The 27,966-nt window shown below is 51.1% G+C and overlaps 3 protein-coding genes across 18 annotated transcripts in view; all 3 read left to right on the forward strand.

The window, feature by feature from the left end:
• Positions 1-27,966, forward strand: part of HOXC4 (homeobox C4) — a 59,491-nt gene that overhangs the window by 28,606 nt on the left and 2,919 nt on the right. For 2 of the 16 annotated variants that reach the window (XM_036915309.2, XM_057486703.1), the window contains exon 2: positions 27,845-27,951. The exons of 8 other annotated variants lie outside the window; for them this stretch is intronic. In XM_036915309.2, the coding sequence (XP_036771204.2) occupies positions 27,845-27,951 (107 nt within the window). Of the gene's footprint in view, positions 1-13,824; positions 13,904-19,034; positions 27,961-27,966 lie in introns of those variants that run through there. 6 more of the 16 variants (XM_057486705.1, XM_057486699.1, XM_057486701.1 and 3 more) reach the window with 5 other exon arrangements.
• Positions 2,046-6,796, forward strand: HOXC6 (homeobox C6). The gene is made up of 2 exons (XM_036915314.2): positions 2,046-4,913; positions 5,642-6,796. The coding sequence occupies exons 1-2, from the start codon at positions 4,514-4,516 to the stop codon at positions 5,947-5,949; spliced, it is 708 nt and encodes a 235-aa protein (XP_036771209.1). The 5' UTR covers positions 2,046-4,513; the 3' UTR covers positions 5,950-6,796.
• On the forward strand, positions 6,827-13,343 carry HOXC5 (homeobox C5). The gene is made up of 2 exons (XM_036915317.2): positions 6,827-9,527; positions 10,219-13,343. Exons 1-2 carry the CDS (start codon positions 9,074-9,076, stop codon positions 10,431-10,433), a joined length of 669 nt encoding a protein of 222 aa, XP_036771212.1. The 5' UTR covers positions 6,827-9,073; the 3' UTR covers positions 10,434-13,343.

A 27,966-nucleotide genomic window follows, 5' to 3' on the forward strand; every position in this document is an offset into this window, starting at 1 on the left:
AGAGACTCTGCAATCCCTTTATTCCGGATTCCGTGGAGATCAAAGGAACTCATACACAAAACACTAGATGTTTGGAGTAGGATTAATTTTTTTAATTTTTAAATGAAAAAAATCTAATCATAAGCCAGTAAGGCCAACTGAACAGTCGCTCTAGAACAGCAAAGCCTCAACCAAACAGTGCGATTGTAAGGTGAGCTGAACAATTATTGAAACTCAGCTTTCTCTGCAAGAGGGATTTCAGCCCTCGCCCAGTGGCACAAAAGGCGATGGTGGGGCAACCGCTCCTTCCCCGCTCTGGAAATTGAGAATGGGGTGGGCAGGTGGCCCAGGGTGGGTGCTGGTGTTAGGGCAGCTGCAGTCGCTTCCAGGCAGCCGAGCGCCTAGGCCGATTGCTGAGTCTTGCGGTTCCAGTGTCCAGGTCCCTGAGTAGCCTCCGGAGGCGCCGAGGCGTAGTTGGTGGTGCCGACAGCCAGGAATGGAGAATGTGTATCTGTGTGTGAGGCTGGGTGAGTCACAGACATCCGCGCAGAGTTGGGGGATCTGGGGAGAGAGAAGACCGGCAAAACACAAAATAAGCATGATCTCTGGAAAAGATTATCCTCCGACAAAAAATCCAGATCTTATCCCTTTCACTTCAGATACCCTTCTCCAAGAAATTAATGTATTTTTCCCAGAGCAGAGTGGAAAGCACATGCTGGCAAGATGAGGTCTGCCCGTGAGCCCCTTCTGGGGCAGAGTCCATTCCCACTCACCCAGTCCCCAGTTCAGAGCTACACAGGCACCCAGCCCCGAGCCTGGTGGGGGTAAGGCTGGAGTGGAGCGCTTGGCTCACCCTGGGAAACATCAAGTATCCAGCCTCCAACACGACCCTTAGCCTTGGGGACTCCAGGCCAGGGACTGCCCCCCACTCAGGCCCACAGCGCCTGCAGTTAAGTTCCTCTCCTATAATTAGTGCTCATGAAAAGCATGTGTTTGGGATGGGGGGACTGGAGCAATGAGCGGCAACATTCCACCTCTATTCCTTTTTGTGTCTTTGGAATTCTGTTTTTGAATCTACTAATTATGGCTCCGAAAGTGAAAATTTGCTCTCGCCAGCAAACCCCCTCGCAATGCCTTATTCCTGAGGCCCAAGGGGCAGAGCAACCTAGAGACCTGAGGGCCTGATGGGGGTCTCTGATTTCTCTAGGCTATTTTCTAGAAACAAAGAGCAAGTTCTCTCCGCCCCCCCACCCTTCCAAGGACTTGTGCATATTTACAGAGCTCAACTGCAGTTTTAATAAAACATCTGTTCTTGCTTCTGCTGATGAGTTTCCATAATTGTTTTCAAATTTAACAGGAAAATATAAATACATTTAGAAAAACCCAAGTCCCAGCTTTCCCCCCATAGTTAATTCTTTAGCCAAAAAAATAAAATTAACATGAAATGAGAAAAAGAAAATATAATCCAATGGAGGGAATATCAGGCTCACCTGACCTATTCTCCCCCCTTGGAGCGAATCCTTCCAGCAAATTTCAGCTGCATAATTAAAGCTCTAACTGAAAGAAGGAAGCTGCTTTCCTCAGGAAAGGGAGGTGACTGGAGAGAGTGTGTTGGAAATTAATTTTGCCGAAAGTCTTTAAGCATGGGGAATTTATTAATTTGTATTTCTGCTTCTCATTCTCTCCCCCTTTCAGCATTTCTGCCTTCCCCCCCACCCCCAGCAGCTGGTTTCTGTTCATTATAAATCGGCGAGACCTTTCAGTCTCTGCCCTCTGTTTAGGGACGTAATAAAACACTTAACTTTCCGGGGCTGAGACTTACATTCTGCCCCTCAGGTCGCCCACCCCCGCGCCCACTGCCTTTAGGCCCTAAAGGAGACTGTCCCCAACTTTGAGGCCTCGTTCCCCTCCAGACTTGGTTTAAGAGTGTGTCAGGAAACCCAGGCATCCGTGCTGGGGATTGCAGCACATGCTTCTCCAGAAGCCCCTTCTTTCTTACAAGGCCTTTCCTTCCCCCACCCATAAAAGAGATTTAAAAATACATAGAAAATCAACAGTCATTGAAAGTGAAACCTCATTAAGACATCCTATCTTCCATCATTCAATTTGTTGTACATTGCAACAATTTAATATCTTGAAGGAAATATCACTGACATGATTTATCCCTCTAGCAATCTCTCTCTGAAATGTGGGGAGGGGGGCGTTTCCTCTCTCTTCTGGCCTGTTCTGTGTGTTACACACTGCTACCCTTAGGGCAGAAATGAGGCTGGAAGTTCTGAGAGCAGCTATTTGTGTGTAGGGGTGCATTGACTTGTTCCTTAGCTCAGCTCCCTGGGTCTTCCCCTCACCTAGTTCTCTCCCTCTCCCTCCTGCCCTCCAGGGGGCCTGGAGCCCCAGCCAGCTGTTGGAAACCTCTGTCCAGGCATGCCATGAATTCAAGGACAGCTGGATTCTAGAGTGAAAAGCATTACATGCTAGTGTCTGAATTTGTGTACCTGCTATGTCACCCCCAAATGAGAAAATTCATCTCAAAATTTTTCTTAATGTAAGAACCTTCCTCTACCCTTTCACCTTCACCTCCTTGGGGAGAAGTATGGTCCAAGAGGGGAAACCTTTATAATTATAGGGGTCTTTTCCCTACCTTTCTAAATACCAACAAATTTCCCTCCTTTTTGAAGAATTGGGGCTGTATTTTAAAGAGCCAACACAAATTGTCTGACAGGAAGACTCTGCAACTCCATAACGAGGTTCATGTATTAACTAACATGTTGTCTCCACCAGCTACTACACACTGTCTGCTTTTGGGTTCGAAACTTTATTTTTCCCCCCTAGCGACACTCCAGGGAAACCTAAACGTTACAGAAGATGAATAAACGAGTTTTTTCCCAGCGTAGTCCCGTTTATGGCTTTATTGCTACCCATTGATTACTCCGCTTTGTTACACAGAAGGAAAAGATCATAAAATCCGGCGACATCCGGGTTCTTGTTATAGCCAGTTCCCCACCACCACCACCACCACCAAAATAGTGAGGGGAAAATAAAAGCTTCCACTGCTCCCTTCACTTGTCCCACCATCCCCTCTTTGTCAACTCAAAACATGTTCAGCCTATGTCACGATATCAAATTAACTTTGGATTAATCAGGAGAAAAAAACCCATCTGTACACCTTCCGCTGTTTCAGCTAGCCCACTGCGGCTTCCTCAGAAGCCTCGAACTCAGCTGCCTTTTTCTAACCTCTTGCTTTTCAACAGCCCCAAAGTGGAAAGAAAATGGGGGTAGGGGTTCCTGAGAGGCCCAGGGCCACCAGGTATGGCTGGCCCTTGGGTGACAGCTCCCCAGGAACCCTTTGCTGGAATCCCAAGCCCCAGAGCTCAGGTCCAGGGGCGCCTCCCTTGGCAGGACAGAGAGTCTGTAAGGGGCAGGGAGCTTCTGACCTGTGCAGGGGCTTGAGCCTGCAAGATGCTAACTGTCCATCAGAGCCCCACCAGCCTTTCTTTCTGGCTGGATCCTATGTGAATTACCCCACCAGCCCTCGCTGGCTCCAAATCATAAATTCTCACCAACATAAACAGGAGTTGATGTGTCTAGAAAGATTCTCAGAGTTCTTTCTTCTTCCTTTCTTTCTCTCCCACCTTTTACTTCTTTCTCTCCTTTTCTTTTTGTTGTTGTATTTTTATACATTTTCCCTTTTAGGCAAAAATGCTGTGAGAGTTTTCCCAAAATAGGGGTCCTGAGGAGGAGGTACAGGGGGGCTAGGAGGAAGAGGAAAGCAGATGCACAGCCCCTTTGCCAATTCAGCTCTGTCACTGTACCCTGAAGTCCCACCCTTACCCCTTCAGACCTGGTTGCTCCCTACATCCCTGCCCCCCCAAACCCTCTCAGCCATACTGTCCTTTCTCTGAGCACCATGTTTTATGCCATTTCTTTCTACTGTTGATTTTTTTTAATTATTGGGAAAAATGTACTGGTTTAGTGATGAGGACTGACTCTAAGGAGTGTCAAACCAGGATTTCCTGTAGGATTTCTGGGGATCCCCCAGAACTGGGAGGGAGCTCCTCCTATGGAGAAATCAGGATGTAATTTTAGAAGGGGGCATATATAAAAGATGAAATCAGATTGAAAACAGGGATTTCTCCAGCCCTGGCTCTGGCCACAGCACAGCAAAGTTGGCTGGGGCTGAGAGATTTCCTGGGAGTGCAGCTCTCCTTTCCCGGGCCCCAAGGCCCTGCTCGTGGACATTTACCCTTCCTTCACCTCCAAATCAGTTCCCTTACGTATATATTTTTAAAAGAAATCCAAGTCTTACTTTCAAACCACACACTTAGTCTCAACTAGGGAATCAACAGAAGCAGAAGCGATTTTTTTCCCCCTTCTTGACATCTGGCTTGCGATTGGCTGGAAGGGGGTCAGCTGACTTTGTCATTTTGTCTGTCCTGGATTGGAGCCGTCCCTATAACCATCTAGTTCCGAGTACAAACTGGAGACAGAAATAAATATTAAAGAAATCATAGTCCGACCAGGTAAAGGCAAAGGGATGAATTCCTACTTCACTAACCCTTCCTTATCCTGCCACCTCGCCGGGGGCCAGGACGTCCTCCCCAACGTCGCCCTCAATTCCACCGCCTATGATCCAGTGAGGCATTTCTCGACCTATGGAGCGGCCGTTGCCCAGAACCGGATCTACTCGACTCCCTTTTATTCGCCACAGGAGAATGTCGTGTTCAGTTCCAGCCGGGGGCCGTATGACTATGGATCTAATTCCTTTTACCAGGAGAAAGACATGCTCTCAAACTGCAGACAAAACACCTTAGGACATAACACACAGACCTCAATCGCTCAGGATTTTAGTTCTGAGCAGGGCAGGACTGCGCCCCAGGACCAGAAAGCCAGTATCCAGATTTACCCCTGGATGCAGCGAATGAATTCGCACAGTGGTGAGTTTTACAGCTCCAAGATATAAATTAAATAAACTGAACTGGCTTTATGACCGGCTTCCCTAGAAGAACGGGCGGAGAGAGTTTTTTATGGCCCCATAAAAACAATCACGCTCGTCTCCTCGCCGACGCCGAGACAGGGCCCCCTCTTTTACCCCCTCTGCTCGCCTCCCGCTTGCTCGCAGGGGCCTGGCCCCCTCGGCCCCTGACGGATTGGAGCGCTCCAAGGCGAGCTGAGGGGGCAGGAACAGGGCAGAGGATGAGAGGAGGGGGTAGGCAGTGGGGAAGCCCCCCAAAGTCGAAACAGGCTGAGGAGGAGGGAGGGGGAGAAGAGGAGACAGAGAAGTGGGGAGAAGTTTCCAAGGAGCTAGGGTGCTTGGGGAGGTGGGAAGCCCAGTCGTTGAGAAATAGGGCCCTCACCCCCAGTGTTTGGGATTTTTCAAAAGCCAGGTTTTAGACTTCCAGCTTTCTGCTTGGTTCTTGCTCCCCACCCCTTTCTTTGGGACGCATACCTACCAACCTATTGGGGGGGTGATGTTCCTGCGTGAAGTTGGGATCCTGGCTGTACCCTCAGTGGGGGTGGGGCAGGGCACAAGGCAGAAGGCTGGAGCCCAAGGGGGCCGGTGAGATGCTGGCCAAGTTGCGAGGGTCAGGACTTTCCTAGGCTAAATCGTTGCGGAGGATGCCTTGCTGATTGCTTTTAGTGTGTTTTGTGCCCGGATCTCCAGGGGTCGGCTATGGTGCGGACCGGAGGCGCGGTCGCCAGATCTACTCGCGGTACCAGACCCTGGAACTGGAGAAGGAATTTCACTTCAATCGCTACCTAACACGGCGCCGGCGCATCGAGATCGCCAACGCGCTCTGCCTGACGGAGCGACAGATCAAAATCTGGTTCCAAAACCGCAGGATGAAATGGAAAAAAGAATCTAATCTCACGTCCACGCTCTCAGGGGGCGGCGGAGGGGCCGCGGCCGACAGCCTGGGCGGAAAAGAGGAAAAGCGGGAAGAGACAGAAGAGGAGAAACAGAAAGAGTGACCAGGACTGTCCCTGCCACCCTTCTGTCTCCTTCGCTCTTGCTCCCCCAGCTCCCTCCTAATTACACACTCTGTATTTATCACTGGCACAATTGATGTGTTTTGACTCCTTAAAACAAAATTAGGGAGTCAAATATGGACCTGAAAGTCAACTATGGACCCCCTCCCCACCGCACAAACTCTTTCACCACGCGCCTCCTCCTCCTTGCTCCCTCGCTAGCTAGTTCTCGGCTTGTCTGCAGGCTCCTTCCCCCGCCCAGGCCTTGGGGGCTCGGCCCCTGAACCTCGCTTCAGACTCCACAGATCTCCCTCCAAATGAGGACTTGGCCTCCTACCTTCTTGGCGTCCCCCACCCCGCCCCCGCGCAGACGGCCGGCTCCCGGGTCAGGGCCTCGGCTCGGGGCCTCAGGACCGGCCTGGCAGCCGGGGCGGGCGGGAGGCCGACGGAGGGCGCGTGGTGGCCCCACAGCAACCCCCAGGGCTTCCCCGCAGTCCCTGCCCGGCCCCTCTGCCCCAGCAAATGCCCAGCCCAGGAGAGTTGTATTTAAAGAATCCTGGGGGTCATTATGGCATATTACAAACTGTGACCGTTTCTGTGTGAATATTTTTAGCTGTATTTGTGGTCTCTGTATTTATATTTATGTTTAGCACCGTCCGTGTTCCAGTGCCATCTTAAAAAAAAAAATGAGGGAAAATTACAAAAAGAGAGAAAAAAAGTGAATGACGTTTGTTTATAGACAGTAGGAGAAAACATTTTAAAAATCCCCTCGTGTTACCCTTCTGTATAAATCCAACCTCTGGATCCGTTCTCGAATATTTAATAAAACTGATATTATTTTTAAAGTTTATATCGGGATTTCTGTTAATTCGCTCACCCGCCGGCCTCGGGGTGAAAGTTGGAGCAGTCTCCCAGCGCTCCCGCGTCTGCCCGCCGCCTGCAAGACCCAGCCCCCTTCACCCTCCTTTCCCGGGAGCCACGGAGAGCCCTGGCCTCCGCATTTCTCCTGCTGAGCTCGCTGGGGGTGCTCGGAGGCCTCCCTGGGTCCCTACACGGAGCAACACTCTCACCCTGCAAAAAAGACCGCCTAGGATTTCGTTAGGGGTGGGGGGAATAGCCTGGGTTAGTCGGATTGGTCTCCAGCCTCACACAGGCCTTTCTTCCTGCCTGTGGTAGCCTGTGGTCCTCAGCTTCTGCACCCTGAGCCCCCCAAGGCCAGAAAAGAAGCCTTATTCAGGCCCCAGGGTCCCCCGCCCACTCCTCGGAATGAGGAGGGGCGCCGCATGAGCAGCCCCAGCCCGCGCCAGGCCGGCTGTTGCGAAACGTGGCGAAGGCAGAGAGCCGAGGGGAATGAAGACCGCGGGATTTGAGCCCTTCGGCAGGGCCTGAACGATTCAAGGACATCTTGAAAAAGAAAGTCTGGAAACTGAGCTCTCGCCTGCTCTGGGACGCCTGAGAGGACTGGGACAAAATTCCTTCTTCTTTTCAAACCCAGTCCAATCTGGTTCCTTACTCTTTCTTCTCCATTTAAACTCTTCGGGTGTGGAGCGCAGCCAGCCCCTAACCCTTCCCCAGCTCAGGCCTTCTCTGCCTAAGCCCAGCCAGAGAAACCTGAGTGGACCTAGGGGGTGAGGTAGTGAGGGGGTCTCCCAGAGGGAAAAAAATCCGCCAGTTTTCCAGACCGTCCAGATCCCCGCCAGCGCCCCCTCCAGCGCCTCCACCAGAGGGGCGGGGTGGGGGAGCTGGAGGGGGCTTCTCCTGGCAGGGGCGGAGATTTCCTGGGGAGAGGCAGGCAGGAAAGAATAAGACTTGGGGCTAGGGGAGGGGGCTCAGAAAGGGACTGAATGGCTGCGGAGCCCTTGGCCACAGGCTGTGAAGGTTGCCCAGGCGCCTGCCCTGCACCTACTCATTCTCCACTCCCAGCCAGGTCCTTTCTGTGATTCCAAATTCTTTTCCTTCTAGATCTAGACCACTGGAAAGCCTGGTCTAGAGGGCTTTTCCCCAAAAGACACAAAACAAGGCTTTCCCTCTGCCCTGCTCTTATAATAATTGTGGAGGCTTGTCTCTTGATTCTCCATGCCCTCAATTAGCATCTATTTTCCATTCAAAAGATCTGGCATAGGTACCTCATGAGGACCATACACAGGGATGCAGAGCAGTCTTCCAGTCCATTGTGTCTGGTTCTTCACACACACACACGAACACACACAAGCACACCCTAAATGAAAAGTGTCTTGTTGCCCCTTTGGAGTCCCTGGTGTAGGGAGGAGGTCCACTCCAGCCCCTGGCTCCTCACCTCCAGGCTCATCCCAGAGTTCCCAGCACTCTCAGCTAATGACCCCCTCACCTAGTTTTGCCTACCCAGTACTGCTCCTCCCTGGGTAGACTGTCCACCTCTCTAGAGGCTGGATTCACTTCCCCATGCTGACAGGCACCTCCTCAGCAGTAGCAGGGGCTTGGGGCCTCAGGGGAGGGACCCCAATCCTTGGTTTAGAGAACCTGAGGAAAGTCCCCTGGGATCTCCAGCCTCAGCCATTTTTGAAGATTGAAAGGCCCTGGGGTGGGAAGGAGAGGGCTATCCGTTAGGAAAAAACCCTCTGTGCTTCCTAAATGAGGTCTCATCTTTCCTTAAAAGTAAATACAATTTAAAAGGCCATTTCAGCGGTTTGTTGCAGCAAGGATCAGTCTCTGCAGGGTAGAAATCCAGCGCCTCTGCCAGTCTGCGCTCCAGGCTGCAATTCCCCCAAGTAGGCACCAGGTGTCGCTGTGGGCTCGTTGTCCCGGCTACCCCCCAATTCCAAGAACCATTTTTTTCTCTCCCCCTTCTCTCTTTCTCTTCTCACTCCCTCTCCCCTTTGGTTGGGCTTTGCCAACATATCAAGATGCGTTTCACCGGCTTCCATCACTAACCTCCCGGAGGTCATCAAGCCAAATTTATGAGTGGCCGCTCGAGTCACGTGACTCTATTTAAGGCTCCCTTATTTGGGAAGAGCGCATAGGATAAAGAAAGAGATATCTCCACCTATAAATTGTGCACTTTGGAGAACAAAAAACCCCTCAACTTCAAAGAGTCACAAATCACCCTTAATCAAAAAGGGTGCAGAAATTTTTTGGGGCCCTCCCCGCCATGAGCTCCTACGTAGCCAATTCGTTCTATAAGCAGAGCCCCAATATCCCTGCCTATAACATGCAAACTTGTGGGAACTATGGATCGGCCTCAGAGGTGCAGGCATCCAGGTATTGCTACGGCGGATTGGACTTAAGCATCACTTTCCCACCGCCTGCGCCTTCCAACTCTCTCCACGGGGTAGACATGGCTGCCAACCCCCGGGCTCACCCCGACCGCCCCGCCTGCAGCGCCGCGGCCGCTCCGGGACACGCTCTGGGCAGAGATGAAGCGGCTCCTCTGAACCCCGGGATGTACAGTCAGAAGGCGGCTCGCCCAGCGCTGGAGGAGCGAGCTAAGAGCAGTGGGGAGATCAAAGAGGAGCAGGCGCAGACAGGGCAGCCCGCCGGACTCAGCCAGCCACCGGCCCCGCCACAGATTTACCCGTGGATGACCAAACTGCACATGAGCCACGGTAAACTTTAGGACTTCATTTTGCGCGCTCGGGTCCGCCTGGGTTTTATAGGCCATGCGGGGCAAATAAAGAAAAAAAACCTGCGGCCATAAATTTTACGATCCAGGCATCAATGGCTCGTAAAACTGTCCACTAAAAGGCTTAGAGGCTGTGTGCGCCCAAATTTACGACGACATAATTGGATCATAGGAACAAAACGTGTATAAAAGGCAATATTCAATTTTTGGGGGAGAGGGAGGGAGTTAAAAAAATAGAGGGATCTGAAGGGTGAGGAGCGCGGGGTTCCGGAGCGGGGATCCCCCGCGGCTCCCTCCCTTCCACCCCAGTGGAGCAGGCTCAGCCGGGGCTTGCAGCTCCGGAGGATTCCAGCGACCCGGGAGGGGCGGGAGGGAGGTCCCCGGTGCTCGGATCTTGAGGGTGCTTATTGTTCGGTCCGAGCCTGGGTCTCCCTCTCCCCCCCGCCTCAGCCCCTCCGGCTGCTGAGTGAAGGCTGCTGCGGAAAGTTTCCGGCCTGGGCGGAGACGCCTCTCCCGAGGCTACTAGGCTGGGCTGGGCCGGGCCCTCCTGCGGCCCGCCGGGCCTCTCTTGCCCTGCTCGCCTCCGGCCGTGGGTGGGGGCCAGGGGCTGGGCTGGGGCTGCGGGGCTCTGCACGCTAACTACCCCTTCCTGGCTTGGGGGGCTTATATTCCAGAGACGGACGGCAAACGGTCCCGAACCAGTTACACGCGCTACCAGACTCTGGAACTGGAAAAAGAATTCCACTTTAACCGCTACCTCACTCGCCGCAGGCGCATAGAGATCGCCAACAACTTGTGTCTCAACGAGAGACAGATCAAGATATGGTTCCAGAACCGCAGGATGAAGTGGAAGAAAGATTCCAAAATGAAGAGCAAAGAGGCTATTTAGAGGCCGCGGGGAGGCCCGCAGAGAACACCCCGAGCCCGCTTCGGTCCCCGCGCCTTTCCTTCTTGGCTTTCCTCTGTCTGTATTTTGGGGCAAGGGCGGGGTATGGAGCAGCGGCTACCGGGCCTCACAGACAAAAGCGCTTCCCTTGGCATTACGCATCCCAACCAACCCCGGGTTCTCGCGGGGCTGCCCGCGCTGCCCGGACTCCCCTCTGTTCCGCTCAGCACCGGGGTCCCAGGGCAAGCTCCGCAAGGGTTCCCCAGAGGGCTGTGGAGTCTGGGCTGGTCCTGAACGAACCCTGGCCTGGGCCGCCTCGCTCTCCGGCTTCCAGTTCTGCCTGACCTGCCCGAGTTCAGATGGGGCCTGCAGCGCCCGACCCTTCGGCCTCACCCTCTCCTTTGTTCCCGCTTAGGCTGGTGAGAGAGTGGTTGTGCCTGGCAGAGTCCGCGCCAGACTCCCGGTGTTCCTTGTAGCGACTATAAACTCCATGTTCATTTTAAATGATTTGCATATGAAAGAGGGAGATGAGTCTGCCTAGGGCCCCCACGGTTGCCCTATGCTCTCCAAACCTTCTCCCCCACCCAAAGCCCAGGAACCTTTCCAGCCTGTGCCCTCTGCATGCCCTCTCAGGTCCCCAACCTCAGACCACTAGCTAGCTCAGCTGTTTGGGTTCCCTACCTCTGGACCCCAGCAAAAAGTCCCAGAGGCTCCTGGCTGCCCAGTAGTCCCTGCCACGACTTTCTGTGTCCTCCTGTCCCATCACTCTTGTCCAACTATTTATTGACTTCAGGTCTTTCCTGAAACTATATTTTGTCATATCAAATAAAGATAAAGAGAGAACAGGACTAAAAATGCAGTGGCTCCTCTCTGTTTGGGGCATGTATTGGGTAAAAGTGTCCAAATGGGCTGTAGGATATAGGGGGAGCCCACAGCCTTTTATCCTCTCTTTTGAATTCTTAGGAGCTTCTAGAGCTATTGAGAAGGAGGTGAAATTGAGCTCCTTTCCTGACTCCTAGCTTCCAGAAAAGCCTGTAAGGGTAGGAAAGGGCACCCAGGCTCTCGGTACTGGCATTTCCTATGCTGTGGCTATCCAAGGCATTCAAGCCTTTGGGCCCCATTCTCACCTTGGCTGGGTGGAGCTGAGGCCTCTAGACTGGCAGGGGTCTCACTCCATGCCAGAGTTGATCTGTAGGGGCCAGTGGCTCATCAGGGCTCAGACACAGGCCTTTCTGGGTCTCTGAAGGTCTTTCCCAGGGCTAGGTAGTCCCTGAGAGGCCTTGCTGGACAGAGAAGGAGGGCTGAACCCTCACCAGTTTGGATACTTAGAAAGAGTTGGTACTTTTTGGTAAAGGGGTGCTGGAGTGTTGGAGGTGTGTCTCAGCTTTCTTAAACACCAGGGGAGAGGGGAGCAGGGAGGGCAATTTGCAGTGCATACCTGCTTGGCAGGAAATGTTCAGACTGTCTCCTGACCTTTTAGGGCCTAAGGCTATGCAGGACTGGGAAAGGAGCTGTGTAGACCAGTGCCTGAGTTGCGTCTGATCCATCATTTATCGAGGTCTCTGGGATTTTGTGTGGAGGGGGAGGATGGGCTAAAGGGAAGGGGAAAAGGCAGATAATTCAGGTGGTATATTAGACTGGCCTAGTTCCATGCACTGCTCTGCTCTAGGCTCTTGGGATGGGATGGGGGAGAAAGTACTTTAGAGGACAAACAAATGTGGGAAGGGTCCATAAAACTTTACTGCATTTCCTCTCCCACCTCCCACAATGGGGAGATTTCCTGGAGCCACACTGGGGTGGAGGGGCGTTCAGGAATTGGGCTATGCATCAGCCAAGAGGGAAACGGAACAGAGAGGCTCTGAGGAGAAGCAAGGGAAATATTTATGATTATTAATGCTGATGCTCCTTGGATTTATTTTAAGTACTGACTTCTCTGCATCTCACTGCCTAAGCTACCTGTCTGTCAGTTTTTAAAAGACCCAAGAGCCTTTCCTCACCCCATGCCTAGCACAAAGGAGGTCTCAACAAATGTTTGTTGAATTGCACCTTTCCCTTTCACATTGCACCCAGGCCTGTTTAGGGTGCCTGTAATGTCTCTCCTCCACTAGCACACAGCAGTCAGCCCAGCCTCACCCCTATGCACCTCCTCTCCCAATTCCTCCCTCTCTCTCAAATAAAATGCGTAATTTTCTTCAGGGAGTTATTTTAATTTTTTCTCCATGCTGAGTAAAACTATTGGGCGAGCAGTGAAGCGAGGAGAAGCACCGGCATTTGCAATGGGTAACAGTTAACTAAGAAAAAGGCCGTGGAGCCCGCCATCACTCGCCCAGTACTCCTGGGCTGGGCTGCAGAGGCCCTGAGCTTCCTCCCCAGGGGACACACTGACCCAGAAAGAAAACCAAGGGCTTTGCCAGGGTGGGGGCAATGTTGCTTAGACTTGCTGGGCAGGGTGCCCCAGCCCCGCTGGGCACTGACTGCCTCCTCCCACAGGGTTAAGGTCTGTTTTTCTCTGGAGGAACTGAAGACTTGACTCAGGTTGGCCAGGCTTGGGTAGACAAAGTCGTGACTGCCTCTTTGGTCCCCTCCTGTCACAGTCTGCATGCTTGCACGCAGGCCTCAGCCCCTATTTCAGCGGCATCAGCCGCCACAACCTAGCCAGAGGCCTCGGACCTACTCCCCTGTCCTGGGAGTGGACACGGGCTCAGAACCTTGCTTTCTGAAACCCTGAGCAGAGATTGCTGCTTTGGAGTCTGGGGTTATTTTCCCCCAGCCAGCTTCCTGGAACAATCTCCAAGTACCAGGGTTTGGCATTGCTCTGGGGGAGTTAGTGGATCCCAGAGACCATGAAGCCTGCCTCTCCACTTTGCTCTAAAACCCACCGGCTCTGGCAGCGAGAAAGAAGGGGAAGAAACGTGACTTACCTTCCCGGGGGAGTGGAAAGAAAGGGACACGGCCCACTCTGAGCAATTAGAGGAGAGAGAAGGAAAAAAATAGGAGGAAAAAATATCAACACGACCTCGAAGGCGACAGGTCCTTGTGGAAATAAGTAAGTAAATAAATAAATAAGGATCCACCCTCTCCCCTCTCCCCACCCTTCAAGGAGGGTATGGGGGTGGGGCAAAGGAGCAGCACAAGGGCTTTTTAGTGTAACTGAGCATTAGAGAAATACGAACGGTTTCTATGTGAATTTAGGAGTTTGAAACTTTTGGAGGTTATTTATGTGAATGGCCCGAAGGCAAGCCCGTGAGTGGCTCTTGGGGGACCACGTGATGTCATTAAACCAAGTTTTATGGTGTAGGGAGAGCTGACAAACCCACAATATATTTACATCATATATAATCTTAACTGTCCAGCCACGCAGCTGCTGGTGAGGTTTAATACTAGGACAGAGGGCCTGGCAGTTAGAGGGGATTACGGCGCTGGGGATGATGGTGAGAGGTTACATCTTCGCAAATGAATCCCAGGCGAACGCTGTAAGTTAATTTTCTCTCTCTCTCTGACCCTTTTTCCCCATTTACCTAATCTCACCCGCCCCCCAAGAAAGAAGGTAGTTCCCACTCAGTAAGGGAAGGGGAAGAAGGCCTCCTCAAGAATCCCCAGGCTGGGGTGGAGGAAGAGAAGAAGCCGCTGTGAGGTAGGAGGATGAGGGAGTTTGTCTCCCCAGACTAGCCCTCCCTCTGCCCCTTGTTCTCTCTAGCTGCAAGTCTAGGTTGGTAAAGCGAGGCCTGGGTTCTTTAGAGCATTTCCACTTCTCCCTGATGCCCTCTCCCTCCTCAGTTTGGAAAAAGACAGTGGCACACACATGGGTGTTTGGTGTTTGCAAGAGTGTAAACTCTAGGCGCAAGCGCAAAGTGCCTCTAGGGCCCTTTGGTCCAGGGAGGGGTCAGTTCAGCCTTTGGCCAGTGCTCAGAGTCCAGGCAGGGCTGGGAGCTGGGGTGAGAGGCAGGAAAGGAGGGCTTTTGGACCTCTGAGCCCACAGGCTGTGATCTGAAGTGGCAGAAGCATCTTAAAGGTGGCCGTTGAATCCAGGGGGTCCCAAAGCATTCTCTCTCCTCACTACCAGGCCTGGGTGGGTAGCTGTCCCAGCTTCCGTAGTCTGGGGTCTTGGTCTGTCTGGAGCAAGTGTAGCTTCATGCCTCCCCTCCCTCTAGCTGTTGGGGTCTTTCCTGATATCCCTAGCCCTTGACTAAGGTAAAACTAGGCCCCAAAGGCCTAGATTCCTGTTATGGAGTGCAGTAGGGGAGTGCAGGCCATGCCTTCCCTGGGTTGGCCAGGAAAGCCTCCAGCCTGAGGAGAGCGGCCTCTGAAGGATGGAGCCTTTAGGGCCCAATAATGGGCATTGGGCTCTGGGGCCAGTTTCAGGCTGGGGCTCCCTTCAGGTTTCTATGAAGGAGCAGCAGAGACGTCAGGCATGGGAGGCACGTGTCTTCCATACCTGCTGAGTGCCTACGTCTCCCCATGCGTCACCCGGAGCTAAGTCAGGAAAGTGACAACGTATGAACTCAGGCTCCTAGAAGGGACCGGCCGAATCGCGAGGGATTCCCAAGCAGGGTGGAAAGCGGGCCCTAGGGCTGGCCACGGGAATGGGGAGAGGAGCGGATGAAGCGATCCGGGTCTGCACCTTTCCAGAGAAGGAGGGACTGCTTTGGGGCGTGAGGGGGTCTGGGCACCCGCTTTGCGGAGAGGTGCGTGGTGGGAAGGGGACAGGACGCTGTTAGCGTGCCCCTTACCTCCCAAGCGCTGAGGAAGAAGCAGGACTCAAGCAGAGACTGAGAGCCCAGGACGACCCTGGGAGAGTGAAGAGGCGTCCGCAACGGGCCGCCTCCCTCTCTAGCCTCTGACCAGAGCGGAGAGCTGGGGCGCGGGAGTGGAGGTGCCCTCGTCGCCTCCCTTTGGAGCCTCAGTTCCGCGCGAGGTTTGGCCGTCTCCCTCCTCCAAAATCCTTTATTTCCCAGGGAAGCGTTGAGACCCCATAGGATTCTCCGCAGTAGCCAATTCGGAAAGTTAACTCAGGTTCTCACTTCCTCATAACTGTCCCTCCTACAGACTTTCCTCCCCACTGGTCTGTGATTTTGAGGGTTTCTGGAAACTTTCCATCCAAGCAGCAGGGAGAGGGGAGTTTCCCTTGGTCTATAACTTGACTCTTCCCTTCCCTCGGGCCTCCCCAGGGTCTTAGGGAGAGAGTCTAATGGTCTTCAACCAAGAATTTAGCCAGGGCCAAAGTGCCACACCCAGGCAAGACTCGCATCTTCCCAACTCCCGGCCAAATCTCCGTCCCCTTCCCTTGCTCTCGGTGGAGGGGTGTTTGCATGTGTTCCTGTTTTACAGATTTACACATCATCTTCTGGGGATTCCACGATTTCCTCATCCCTTTTTCTGTTTCTTAGGCTCAAAAGTTCCATTTAAATATCATCCCCTCTCCCCTTCCTGGTAATAATAGATGCTCCTTTCTCTCAAATAATTTGCCTCAGCCAGGTTTTTGCTGTTTTGTGGGACAAATACAAATGGAAGTAAGACAAATGCAAACAGGGCCCGCGTCTTGGTTTTCCCACTCCCTCTGCCGCACCGCATTTGGGGGGGCGGTCTCTGGAGCGGGGGATGGGCCGTCAATCAGGTGCCAAGGTTCCCCAGCCAACCCGGAAAGCTTTAGGTTTTGTTCCTAGGTCTTTCACCCAAGGAGAGGTCAAACAACCAATCAGGAATGAGCTAAGCAGGGTCACATGGCTGCCCCCAACCAATCAGCCAAAAAATACTTGGGTCTCTGTTTCGCCCTTCTCCTCAATTTCATCTCCTCCCTCCCTCCCTGCCTCCCCATCGCCCCCTTTAGCTCCTGTGTCCTCCCTGTACTAGATACAAGGGGACAAGTGATGCTGAGAATAGTCTAGTTCCTTCCCTCTGTCTCAGAATGAGCTCTGGAGATTCTTTGGCTTGTATTCTTCTAACAAAGTTCCTCCAGGTCAGTCTCAACTGTACAGGTATCTGAATGAAGTTGTGGGTGTGTCCTCTGGATTATTCCTATTTTTGCCTTTATGATCCTACCCAATTCATTAGGTTTTACAGATGTGGACTCTAGATTAGGCTGAACAGCAGGTGTGGATATGAACTCCAACCCTGAATTCAAATTCCGACTGATTATTCCTTACACACTTACCTTGTACACGTTTTCATTCTCTTCTGATCCTCCTGAGGGCAGGTAGGATGATTATAGGAGACCTCTTTTGATTTATCTTTCTGGAAATGTTCCAGGAGCCATTAGCTTTATTAAATGGCCTCTGGCATGGCTGGGGAATGGAGCAGAAGTGGAAACTTTCTGAAAGCTTTTTGGTACCTATAGTTTGTTGAATAACTGAATCATTTGAAAGAAGGGATTTACAAAAGAGAGTGAGTGCAGAAAATCAAGTCCCTCTCATTAAACAGCTGATGGATTTTTTTTACATCCCTTTCCTTTCCTTCTTTTAACAAGGTATTATAAGTGCATGGATTTTGATGTTTGTGTTTATGTGGGTCAGGTCAGAGCAAGCAATAGGTGGAGAAGTTATTTCTGAGCCAGAACAGCTGAAGACACAAAGTGTGCATGTATGATAGGAGCACTTGTGTTGCCTGAACACTTGGCGCGGACCCTGAGCCAATCCACTCATGGGTCAAGACCCAGGCATTTCTTCCCCCTGCCCCCAGTCTCCAAGGCTTTGTTCCAGGGTCAGTTTGGTTGAGTTCCTTTCCTCTCCCCTTTCTCCTCCTGATCTCCCACCCTCCTTGAGCTGACTGAAGGGTAGGAGTTCTGATTGGCTGTGCCACCCAGACCTCTAAGCCCTCCTCTGGGGGCATCAAGGGTGCAGGAGTGGGAGGGATAGACCAGTTTGAGCTGGGCTTTGTCAGCAACCCCCTGCTTGTTTGTCTTCTGGGTAGGGCTGATTTGGGGACAATGCCACAGGCCAGGTGGGAAGGATTAGGATGAGAAGCCAGAGGGAGGGCAGTTCTCAAAAATCATTGAACCCCTACTTCCCAAGTCACCTTCAACCACATGGCTCCATGGACCTCTTTCATGAGTTAGAATTAAAGCACACACACTTATATATTTTTCCCTGGTAGGTCGTGTGGTAGTCTTGTCTGAGACAGACCAACCCTCGTCTCTAGCGTGTATTTCTTACATTGGAGTTTCCAGATCCCATGAAGGGTTGGGAGTCAGGGAGATTGGTTGGTCTAAGCAGGCACTGAAAAGAGAGATTTATCACCTTAGCCCCTCCTAATAGCCATGTAAACTTTGTCTTTTTTACTCTCCCTCTCTATGTATAATTGCTTTGGGCTGAAATATCATTGTCCTTCCGTGTTGTCTTTAGCTGGGGAGATAGTCATCACTCTGAGCCTCCTTCTCAGTGGGACTGGAAACCTGGAGCCCTTTGAGAAGGGAGACAATCTGGATTTAGGACCCCCAAGCTAGGGCTTTGGGGGTTAGAGATTCAATTTAAGGAAGAGACTAGGCTGCTAGAGGGCCAAGCAAATCACATCCCTTTTCATTGGGCCCTTGTAACCCAGAATGATGTGTCTGTTCTGCTAATGTCTCCCTTGGCTGCTTTGATGAGGCCCCAGAAGCCCAAGGAATCGGCACTGAGGAAGTGGGATATGAGATCTCTTTGTCCTCGAGTGCTACATAACCTTGGGATCCATCTCCCTCTCCCATTCCTAAGAGTCAGTGAGGGGCAAAAGGGGAAGAGAGACACCCAGGAGGATTCACTGTGTGGGGGTTAGCTGGGGAAACAATTTGGGATTTGGGGAAATTGAGCTAGGTTATCCAGGACCTTGTTCAGCCTCTGATGACCAGGCCTTAGAAGCTACAATGAGAGGATGAACAGAAGGCTCTGGGCATATGGGGAGCAGGTGCAGGGAGGAGGCTTCTCTACACCCACCACACATGCAGAGAGAGTTCTGCCATAATATGCAGTTTCACATGGGCTGGGTGGAATGTGTAGACTCAGTTACTTGGTATCCCTTCAGTACTGAGGTGCCACAGCTCTCAGAAACCTAGAGCAGAGTGGGTTCTGCCCTTGAAAGATCCTTACTTCCCCCAGCCCCTGACTGACAATACTACATTTGAACATGCAGAATATACGCATGTGCTCAGGTGTGGTATGAAAGAGGTCAGAAGCCTGGACATAACACAGTAAACCAGACTTGAACCAACTTCCCACACTTGGTCCTGCCCTGTTCTTTTCATTGGCCCAGACAGGAGACCATTTGTCTTCTGCAGCTCACTGCTGCCCTTCAAGTCCTGGGCAACTGTTAAGTTTCTTCTCTTCTGCCTCCCTGGAAAACCAAAGCCCTGAGCAGCCCTCACAGAGGTGGCAGCTAGGCTATTGGTGATCTTTAGTGTCCTGTTGTCTTGTCAGGTTATTGGGGGACTGGAAGATAATGTGGGACTATGAGGCCAGACCCTTATCTGATCAAATCCCTTTTACCAGCTGTTCCCAGGCTCAAACTCCAAATCTCTCAGGGCTGCTTCTTTGTTCAGTGTAGAAAAATCCTGTCTAGTAAATACTTTTTTAAAAGTCAACTTTCTGGCTGGAAAACCCAGTGTGTGTGTGTGTGTGTGTATGGTGTGTGAATGAAGGGAGTAAGGGTCATTTCCCTCATTTTAGATTGTCTCTCTCCTCCCTCCTCTGTGTGGAGGATGGGGGCATGGGCCCAAGTTTTATTGAGGGTGCTTTTCCTGTTGGGAGTAGAGACAGGTCATAAAAGCCTAGAGGAGGCTGTTTTGATCTGGTGACTTATCAGGAAGTAGCAACTGAAGTTTTGCTTTGTAAATCACTCTCCCCCAAGCTGGCCAACTAGATTGGATTGCACTTCTCTAAACCCACCTGGGCGCTCCCCCCTTGCCTTCTTTTCCCCAGTCAACTAAAAGGGAAAAATAAAAGTCCAGTTGTCCCCAATCCTCTGCCTCCATGAGAAAACAGCTCATTGCTGAGATTTCTTGTCCCCTCAAAGTTCCAGATTTAAAATCGCACAACCTCTCATTTTCTTTTGTCCATGCAGACCGTGATCTACCAACCCCTCAATTAAAAAGGAATTAACATTGAAATCAATCAGCTTCTGAGCCTGGCACTTGGCATCATGATTCCTGGGCACTATATTCTCCTTGGGTCTGCTGTCTCCCTGTGATCCCTTTTACTGAACCCCAAGTCACTTTTGACAGGGTGGGGTTTCAGGTGTAGAAAGACAGTGCTCATGGAAAGAAGGGAAGGGAGTGGGGCACATTGAAGACCCCATCTGGCACCTTATGACTGGAGGGAACACTCCCTGAACTCTGTGACTGGGTTGTATGTTGCTAAAAGGGGACGAGGGGGGTGTGTGTGAAAACCCACAGCCTCCTCACATCCCTCTCAAGATGTTTCCAAACAAAATCATATTTTATACAAATGGCTCTATTTTGTAATCTTAATGAGTCTTCCCCTCCTAAAGACACCCCAACCTCCCCCCACTCCACTGAATCCATGCTCTGAGTGTTAGGCTAGGAAAGGAAGCAAAGAGCCCTCTACCTCTGTCTCAATTTGGACTACATCAGATCAGGAGGTTTTCAGGCCCAGGCATCAGGGCTCCTATCCATCGCCAGAGAAAGGCCCCCATATGCTGAAAATGAGGTCATAGATTAAAGGAGTTCCTGGGCGTCTTAGCCCTTGTGCAGGGTTCAGTTTACCCTCATTTATTTCCCAGAGAATTCTGGGCTGGGACATCCCAAACCACAAGCACTAGAGAATTCTCCTTCAATGAAAATACTCATTTCTTTATAGAGCACTGAGCACTCACTCCTAGAGCTGTACCCGAGAACACGTATTTATAGATGGATCTATGTCTGTGTAACAGGATGTGTTTTACATTGCTCTCTATTCCCCCATTTAAATGCAGATGTATATATCTTTAGATTTATAGATCCACAGTGAACATACCAGTCCTCTGTCGAATTCCTGTGTGCACATTACCAATCTTCCTATAGCGGCTAGATGTATATGCTGGGATGTATTGGTACAGCTCTCTTTAAACATCTAGATGAATATTTGGGTATTTTTTTCTCTGTTGGCAAGAAGTATGCATGTGTTGCCCAATCTCTATTTTGAAATTTGTATCTAGATTTATGTAAGGGTCCCAGTCCATAAAATAGCTACATATTGAAGCTACTTATTTGGAGATCCTTAGAGTCTTTGCAGTTGTGTTGCAAACTTAAATATTTGAACATATGTTTAGAGATGGCTCCACAAGGCATATATCTATATGTAGAGGCATAGATCTTCCCCTGGAAGTATTTAAACTCACTGCATCTCTTTGTCTCTATCTCTGTGATCAATAAGACATCAGGTGAGTGGGATTGGGGAACAGATATCTTTTGGATATTTAATAAAGCAAGTGATTCTCCTGCAATTGATTATCTTCAAATCCAGTCCAACTGAGTTTCTGCCCCCTTAAAACCCATTCTAGGGACCACAGCCTCTCCAGGCTGTCCCTGTGACCCAGCCCAGGCTCCCCAACATGCAGTACCACCCAAGAGGGCTACTAAGGTGAAAGGGGAGAGGAGAAAAGGGAGAGAGTCATTCAGCCAAGCCTCTCTTGGCTCCCAAGGTGGAGAGGCTGACAGAGGCATGTGATTTCTCCTTCCACACCCCAACTGGGCCTTTGAAATTTGGGGGAAAGGGTGTTCAAGTCCCAGACTATTTTTATAGGGTGCCTAAATATGCCAGGGTCACTGGCCGACCCATAGGTGCCCCTCCCCAATTATTCTTGGTGCCCAGGGCCCAATTAAGCAGCCGCCTTGCTCCCGGCAGCCGTGCTCTTATCGGCCGGGATTGATGCCTCCGCGGCTCCTGTATATCATTTCCAAGATTTTTTCTGTCCAACTCCTCGGTTCCTTTGGCTTCTGCGGCTTTGACTAATGATTGCTACAGATGCCAACGTCTCCAGAATCCTAATAGCCAGGCAGGCGGACTCTTATTTACCCGGCAACATGCTGAGGAGGAAGGGGGCTAGGGGAGCAGGGATTGGGGTGTTGTAGGTCCGGGGACAGGGAGATGGTTGTGACCAACTCAAGTTTCACTCAACTTCTTCCCCAATGAGAAAGCCATTCCCAACTGCCTCCAGTCCCTGAGGGAAAAAATATCATCATACAAAATACTGCTAATAGTAACTCATTGCTTGCCTTCTCGGAAAGGATCAAGGATCAAAAATGAACAAGACGTGGGAAAATAATCAGAAAAGTATTTATTAGTTGTAAATAGATGAGAGATGAAGCCGAAAGCCTGTCGGCTTGGGGAGGAAAAAGAGTTTTTCGTTGAGAGGAAAGGAAGGGAAATAGGTCAGCCATGGTAGTTGAAGGGGCTCCTTTTCCTTATTTCAGGTCTTCCTCTTCCTCTGTCCACCCCACATCCACTCTTGTCATCAGTTAAAACTCTCCTTTTTCCCTTCCTTCACCTCACCTTCAGTCCGTCCAGGGGTAGGAGCCGAGCGGCGGTTCCCGGGAGGCTGCAGCTGGAGCCCGCGGGGCTGCAGGGTGGGGGCTTCTGACCGGGGCGGGGGGCCCAGGCAGACCCTGCCGTCCACTGCGGGTTGGGGAGCGCGGCCCCACTCGCGCGTAGGGGCAGAAAGTTGTGGCCGAATTTGCTTCTCCCGCCGCTTCTGCGGCGCCGGCGCCGGCGCCGGCGCGGGCCGGGTCTTTGGGGGAAAGCGGCTCGAGCTCCCCGCGGAGCCCGGACGGGTGTCGTGCGGCCTCGGGGTCCATCCAGACCTTGTACAACACACCTCATTCGGGAGAAGAGAAAACAAAATCGCGGAGCAGCCCGCCTGAAGCCCAGGCACGGAAGTGATAACTCAAACAGGGAACATTTTTCTGTCAGAGAATAATGGAGCACAAAATAATTCAAAAAGGCGAATGGGCCGGACCGCAGGCTCAGCCCCGCGTGGCGGGCGGCTGCAGCCGGGCGGCGCCGAATACCGCGGCAGGACCATTTCGTTGGCGTGTAGAGCGAGGCCGCCGCCGCCGGACACAGGCCGCTCCAGCCGCAGCCTCTAAATCACAGTCCGGCAGGAGGACTCGGAAGTACAAAAAGGGAGCCGAAAAGATTTAAACAGTCGGAGGCAGAGGCGTCCCGACGCGGCCAAACCGAGAATCAATCACGTAATTAAAACAGGGAGAGGGCGAGGCCCGAGGCTGGGGTCCCGGGTTCAGAGGAGGCGCCCAAGGTGCCGGCGTAGACTGGGAGCAGCCCGGGGATGGGATTCGCCCGTCCGGGCGCAGCGCTCCAGGGGCTGTGGGCAAGTTTATAGCAGATGCTATAGATTCCCGCTTGGCTGGTAAGAGCAGGCTGTGCGTCCTGTCCAAGGCCGGATCCAGAAGCCGCCGCTGGCCCCTTGGGCTCCCCCATTTTATGGGGTTTTAGTGCTTGGTTCAGGACTACTCCCCAGATCCCAGCGGTGCTATGGCTGTGTGTAGGCAAGTTTGTCTGTAAGCCCAGGTGGCACTAAGATGCTGCCTCTTGAGTTTGAGGGGGTAGAAGGAGATGGCAGTCTAGTTTCAGGCGCCTACATATTACCCTGGGCCTTCGTACCCCCAACCCAGAAACCCAGGCTTGCATTTGGAATGACTCCCACCTATGGGCTGAGGCTTGGAGGGGGAGTAGGAGGCAGGTGGGCTTATTAAAGAGAAAATGGAGGCTAAGTGAACAGGACCCCTTTGGGCAGGGAAAGAGAAAGAGTAGCCTCTGGAAAACAAGGCACACGGGGAGCTCTGTTTTTGAGGGACGGGTGTTCTTGCTATTATCAGATTGATAATAGTAATTGTCTAGTATGGCTGGGTCAGCCTTGAGAGATGGAGTTCTACACGGTACTTTTTTTTTAAAGAGGCTTCGCTGGAGAGTCAAGGGCTCTCCAACTTGGCTGTGGTTGGAGAGAATAAGAGAAAGACATTCCCTTCCTTTCCCTGCCCTTTTCTTTCCCCATCCTTGAGGACTCCAGAAAAAGGGGAACCTTACAAAATTTCCTTCATACCCCTCACTTCCCCTGGTTTCTCCAGTTCACGAAAATGCACTGTGGTTGGGCTGTGGACTTTCCCAGAGCGCCCTTCTTATGAAGTTTGATAGGCAGTAACCGGGCCAAGTCCCTATGAATTATACTCTACCCTGGAGGAGACTCAGGATTCTCTTGCCTACTCCATGTAATTCTGCCTCTATCCTTAGCCTTTTCCAGGCTCCCGCCTTCTTGGCCCTGGGTCCCTGATCTGGCAGCTCAGAAGCCAAGAATATCTCCCTCATCAACCTCCCCAAAAGGACCCCAGCTTCCTATCATCTCCTTAATTCTGGGAGCAGCAGGCCAGGGAGCCCTCCATAACCTGCCCTAAAACCAGCCTTATTCCTATAACTTTCAAAAGGTACCACGGATCAGCTCCTTTAAAAGTCCTACCCCCACCCCAAGCAGGAAAGACCAGGTCACAAACCCTAGCAGCCAGCTTCCTGAAGTCTGAAGTTAGAGTTTGCAGCAGCAGTAGCAATATTCATAATAATAATAATTAAAGGGAGAAAGGGACACCCCAGCCCAACTTTAAAGGGATATAATCCAGCAACCTTGGGTAAGAGCGGGGGTCAGCGAGGCCAGGATGAGCAAGGAAGGCGGTGGGAACCCAACCTCTAACTAACAATTTCTCCAGCATAAAAATGAAACATCAAATTCGTTAGCCCAGGGCCTTCATTTTTCCCCTTCCACATTATAACTAGTTATTGAACTCGCTGGAAGATCTAAAGGCCATTTGCGAAGAGACAAATTTCAATGGAGTTTCCCCATCAATAACCCCATGGCAGTGACCTATTGGAACAAGTCAAACACCCGAGGTGAAATGCAGGTCACTCTGTCTAACCAATATTAAAATGCGGCCACTTTTTAAAAAGCCACTTTAAACGAGATTTGAGGAAAATTGAATTCCAAGGAAGGCAAGGCAAGGAGGGGTAAATCCACGGGAGGACCTTGCCTATAGTCTCCCAACAAACAAGAGAAATTCATCTTTAATATTTTAAAGGGGGGCAAATTAACATTCCATGATTGCTTTTTTTTGTGTGACCATAAGCAATTCAAGGAGGGAAAAAAGGTTGAGTATTTTCTTGAGACACGTCCTGGTTATTAAAATCATTTTAGGCCAATTCATTACTTTTACTGACAAGAGATTTAAGAAAAAATCAATTAGGTATTTGCATATTCTTTTGCATACATTAGCCCTGCCTGCTGGCATTAGAAAGGGACAAAAACACATATATACACACATATACACACACACACAAGAAAAAAAATAAGATAAGAGTCTTGATTTAGTTTGGGGTTTTCAAGTTGCTTGGAGGAAAAAATGAAATAAATTGCTTGATTGCATACCATCTAAAAGTCAATTTATTTGAGGAAGGGAAAAGAGACATGCTGAAAATTTTAATCTCTAAAACAACAACACACACACCAAAAGAAAAAAATTCTGTGACTTTTGGAAGTGGGGAAAGAAATGACCCTCATTTTCCTTCTCTTTGCCCTCCAAATCCCGAGTTGGCTCTCCCATTTATAGTTCTCCCTAGGAAAATCCAGGGAGTCTGAGAGGTGAGATTTTAATGCAGCACAGAATCTGTGGAGCTGCTGAGGTCTCTCAGCCGGCAGCTTGTTACTGGGGAGGGGAGGAATATGGGTTATCCAACGGTCAGTATGGTAATCCGGGCACAATAAGGCCTCGCACACAATGGACACATATTTTTCTTCAGCGGTGTCAGAAGGGAAGCGCTTTGTACTGAAACATGTTTCCGAAAGAGAAACCAGATCGAGATTTAGAAGGGAGATGGGGAGGAGAATGTTCGGAAAACATTTTGGAAGCTGGGGAAAAGGTGATCAGAAAAAATAAAAAATAAAATTGGGGCAAAGAAAGGTGGAGGGCAGATCGAGGGTGGAGATCCGTGCGCTGGCAAAGCAGGAGGGCAAAGCACAAAAGGAGACAGGACCAGAAACAAGGATTCCTCCCAGGCAAGAGCTGCTGTAGTGCCCCTGCCCCCCACCTCAATGAAGCCAATGCTAAGTGCGGGAGCCCTCTGAAGAGATTTTATTTCTGTGCTTGTAATAAAACCCAGGTGAAAATGTTTGTATGTATGTGTGTGATGGAGTCTGGCTTGCTAATTTCCCCATGTGATAGGCGACTTCCTTGCTATTAAGCTATAGGAGCCCGAAGAGAGTCTTTTTGGCAAATGATGTAGATGAGTATGGGTATATTTGGGGAAATGTCCCAGATTTAAGTTTCTGGGTGTGCATGTTGAATTAGTTGCGCAAACCTGGACTGAGAACTCCACATATTTATGGCTGCATAAGGAGGCATTTAATATATTTAAAAATATTTAGAGTATGTATTCGTGTATATTTGTTAGCTGTGATAACCAGACAGACTTGTTACTCAGTTGGAGGCAACTGAACTCTGTATCTACTTATACCTACTGGTTCGAAGTGGGTTTGCTGCTTCTCTTCCCTTGACCCACCTGCAGGAGCTCAGAATCCTTGGGATTGGGGTGTAGGATGCACAATGCCTTGGGAAGGACTCCCTAACAAGCCCGAGAGTGAAGAGATTGAAGAAAAGGGGGTTGAGCTGGTAGACATAAAAGGTGAGCGTGAGAGCTGGGAGGAGGGAAGCCAGGCCAAGACCTTACTGTGGGGAAGATAAAATGTCCTGCCAGAATGGGATGGGGCAGCGTGATGCAGGTGCCAGCCTGGGGGAGAGGTTGGGAGTGGGTCTGGAAGGCTTTCTCCTCCTTCCCCAACCCCGACCCTACGTGAGTTTTCTGGAGCTGTGGCTTTCTCCACTGTGCAGTCCGGGCTGTGGTTCAGACTTTTTATGTAGGTCCGCATTCAGTATTGTTTTCCCTTTGTCCTCTTCCAGCAACTTATATGAACCCACCCACCAACAATAATTACAACAAATAAAACCCTCACTCACCCCAAACCATTGTCAACCAAGCAGTACACCCTCTTCCTCACAGTGTCAGGTTACTCTTCCCACCCAAACTTCCAGCCCAAGTAGATGCAAAGGGTCCTGGACAAGAGTGGGCAAGGGTTCTCAACCAACTTTGGAAATTTGGGACTCTCTTCTAAGAAATTCCCTCGGAATTTCTCATCACTCACCCCTGGTGGCAGGGGGCAAGGCACTGTCCCTCTTGAGGAAGGTATTTATGGACCCCCAAGTCCCTTCCTGTGAGCCTGGGGTGAGGGTGGGGGCCTAAGCACTGGAGCAGGGCAGGCAGTGAGCGGTTCAGGGCCTCTCTCACTCCAGTCCTCAGAGAAAGCCCTTATTTGCAAATGGGGACCCTCTCCTGCATCCCAAAGGTAGTGAGAGACAGGTGGGCAATCTCCTGCCTTCGGTCTTTCTCTCACGAGGGCTTTTTTTCCCTTTCCCCTTCTCATTCCCTTAATTGCAGATGTTCTAATTAAACCCTCAAATAGTTGTTATGCCGTTTTAAAAGGTACTTATTCAAGTGTCAACCAGGCTGGGCTGGGAGGAGGCAGCGTAGGGCGGCGAATTAAAGGTAGATTGACTAATCACGGCGGCGATCATAATAATAAAATCAGAGGGAAAAAAATCACATTACGACTTTTCGTGGAAAGGAGGGAACAGGCAGCCAGCGGCCGCCAGCCCTGCACTGCCGCCGACACAAAGAGCGCGGCGATTCCGCGAGACTGATTTATGACGTTTTACAGCCCTATAAAAGCTGTAGCGACGAGGCAAGCGCTCCTACCACCGCTGGCAGATTTAGTCTAATAAATAAAACATAAACAGTTAACTTTATGTGTCACTTTTATTGTTATCAAGTAAAATATAGCTGAGCCCCGGCAAGCTATGATTTTAAACTATAATTGTTATCAAGTACAACAGGGGGACCCGGCTCCCTCCCTGGGCTCTCCCTTCTGCCACCCCCCAACCCTGACTTATGGGATCAGCTAATTGGAATTGGTGGCATGACGTGGCCACCCCTAGCTGAGGGGGGTTGGAAAGCAGCCCTTCCTTGCCCCCTCCCTCCTCCATGGCCCTGCCACCCAGCCATCAGGGTCTTCATGTGGGTGGGTGGCAGAGAAGAGGGGAGAGGGCGGGAATGGACTGGAGACCCCTAAGGCTGGCCCAGCCTCCCCATCTTAGTGAGCTCACCCCTCAGCTTTTGGAAGGCAGCCTGGAGCTGGCTCTTGGGAATGTGTGTTTACATGTAAACACATGTGTTACATGGATACAATCCCTAGCCCGGAAGCAGGCTGTATCCACACAGGCCTCGCTCTTAGCTGGATCTACCCTCTGTGGGGATGGAGGAAGAAGAGCTCCCAGGGCTTTGACTGGGCACCACCACAGGGCACTGACTCCGGCAGACTGCTCTCCTCCCTGCCCACAGCTTCTCGGGAAGCAGCCTTGGAGGTGGCTGTCAGAAAGCAGAAGGCCAGAAGGAATGGAGAATGGAAACAGCAGCCAGCAGAAGAGATCCTCTGTTCTGGGGCCAGGGCAGGGAGGGTCAGT

Source organism: Manis pentadactyla, chromosome 10, assembly GCF_030020395.1.
Source record: "Manis pentadactyla isolate mManPen7 chromosome 10, mManPen7.hap1, whole genome shotgun sequence".
Taxonomy (NCBI): domain Eukaryota; kingdom Metazoa; phylum Chordata; class Mammalia; order Pholidota; family Manidae; genus Manis; species Manis pentadactyla.

What these genes read in the sequence shown, in the direction of transcription:
- HOXC6 (XM_036915314.2), top strand. Translation starts at nt 4,514, where the DNA reads ATGAATTCCTACTTCACTAACCCTTCCTTATCCTGCCACCTCGCCGGG. An exon ending in GCGAATGAATTCGCACAGTG is followed by an intron (nt 4,914 to 5,641) that starts GTGAGTTTTACA and finishes CCGGATCTCCAG; the next exon opens with GGGTCGGCTATGGTGCGGAC.
- HOXC5 (XM_036915317.2), top strand. Translation starts at nt 9,074, where the DNA reads ATGAGCTCCTACGTAGCCAATTCGTTCTATAAGCAGAGCCCCAATATC. An exon ending in CAAACTGCACATGAGCCACG is followed by an intron (nt 9,528 to 10,218) that starts GTAAACTTTAGG and finishes CTTATATTCCAG; the next exon opens with AGACGGACGGCAAACGGTCC.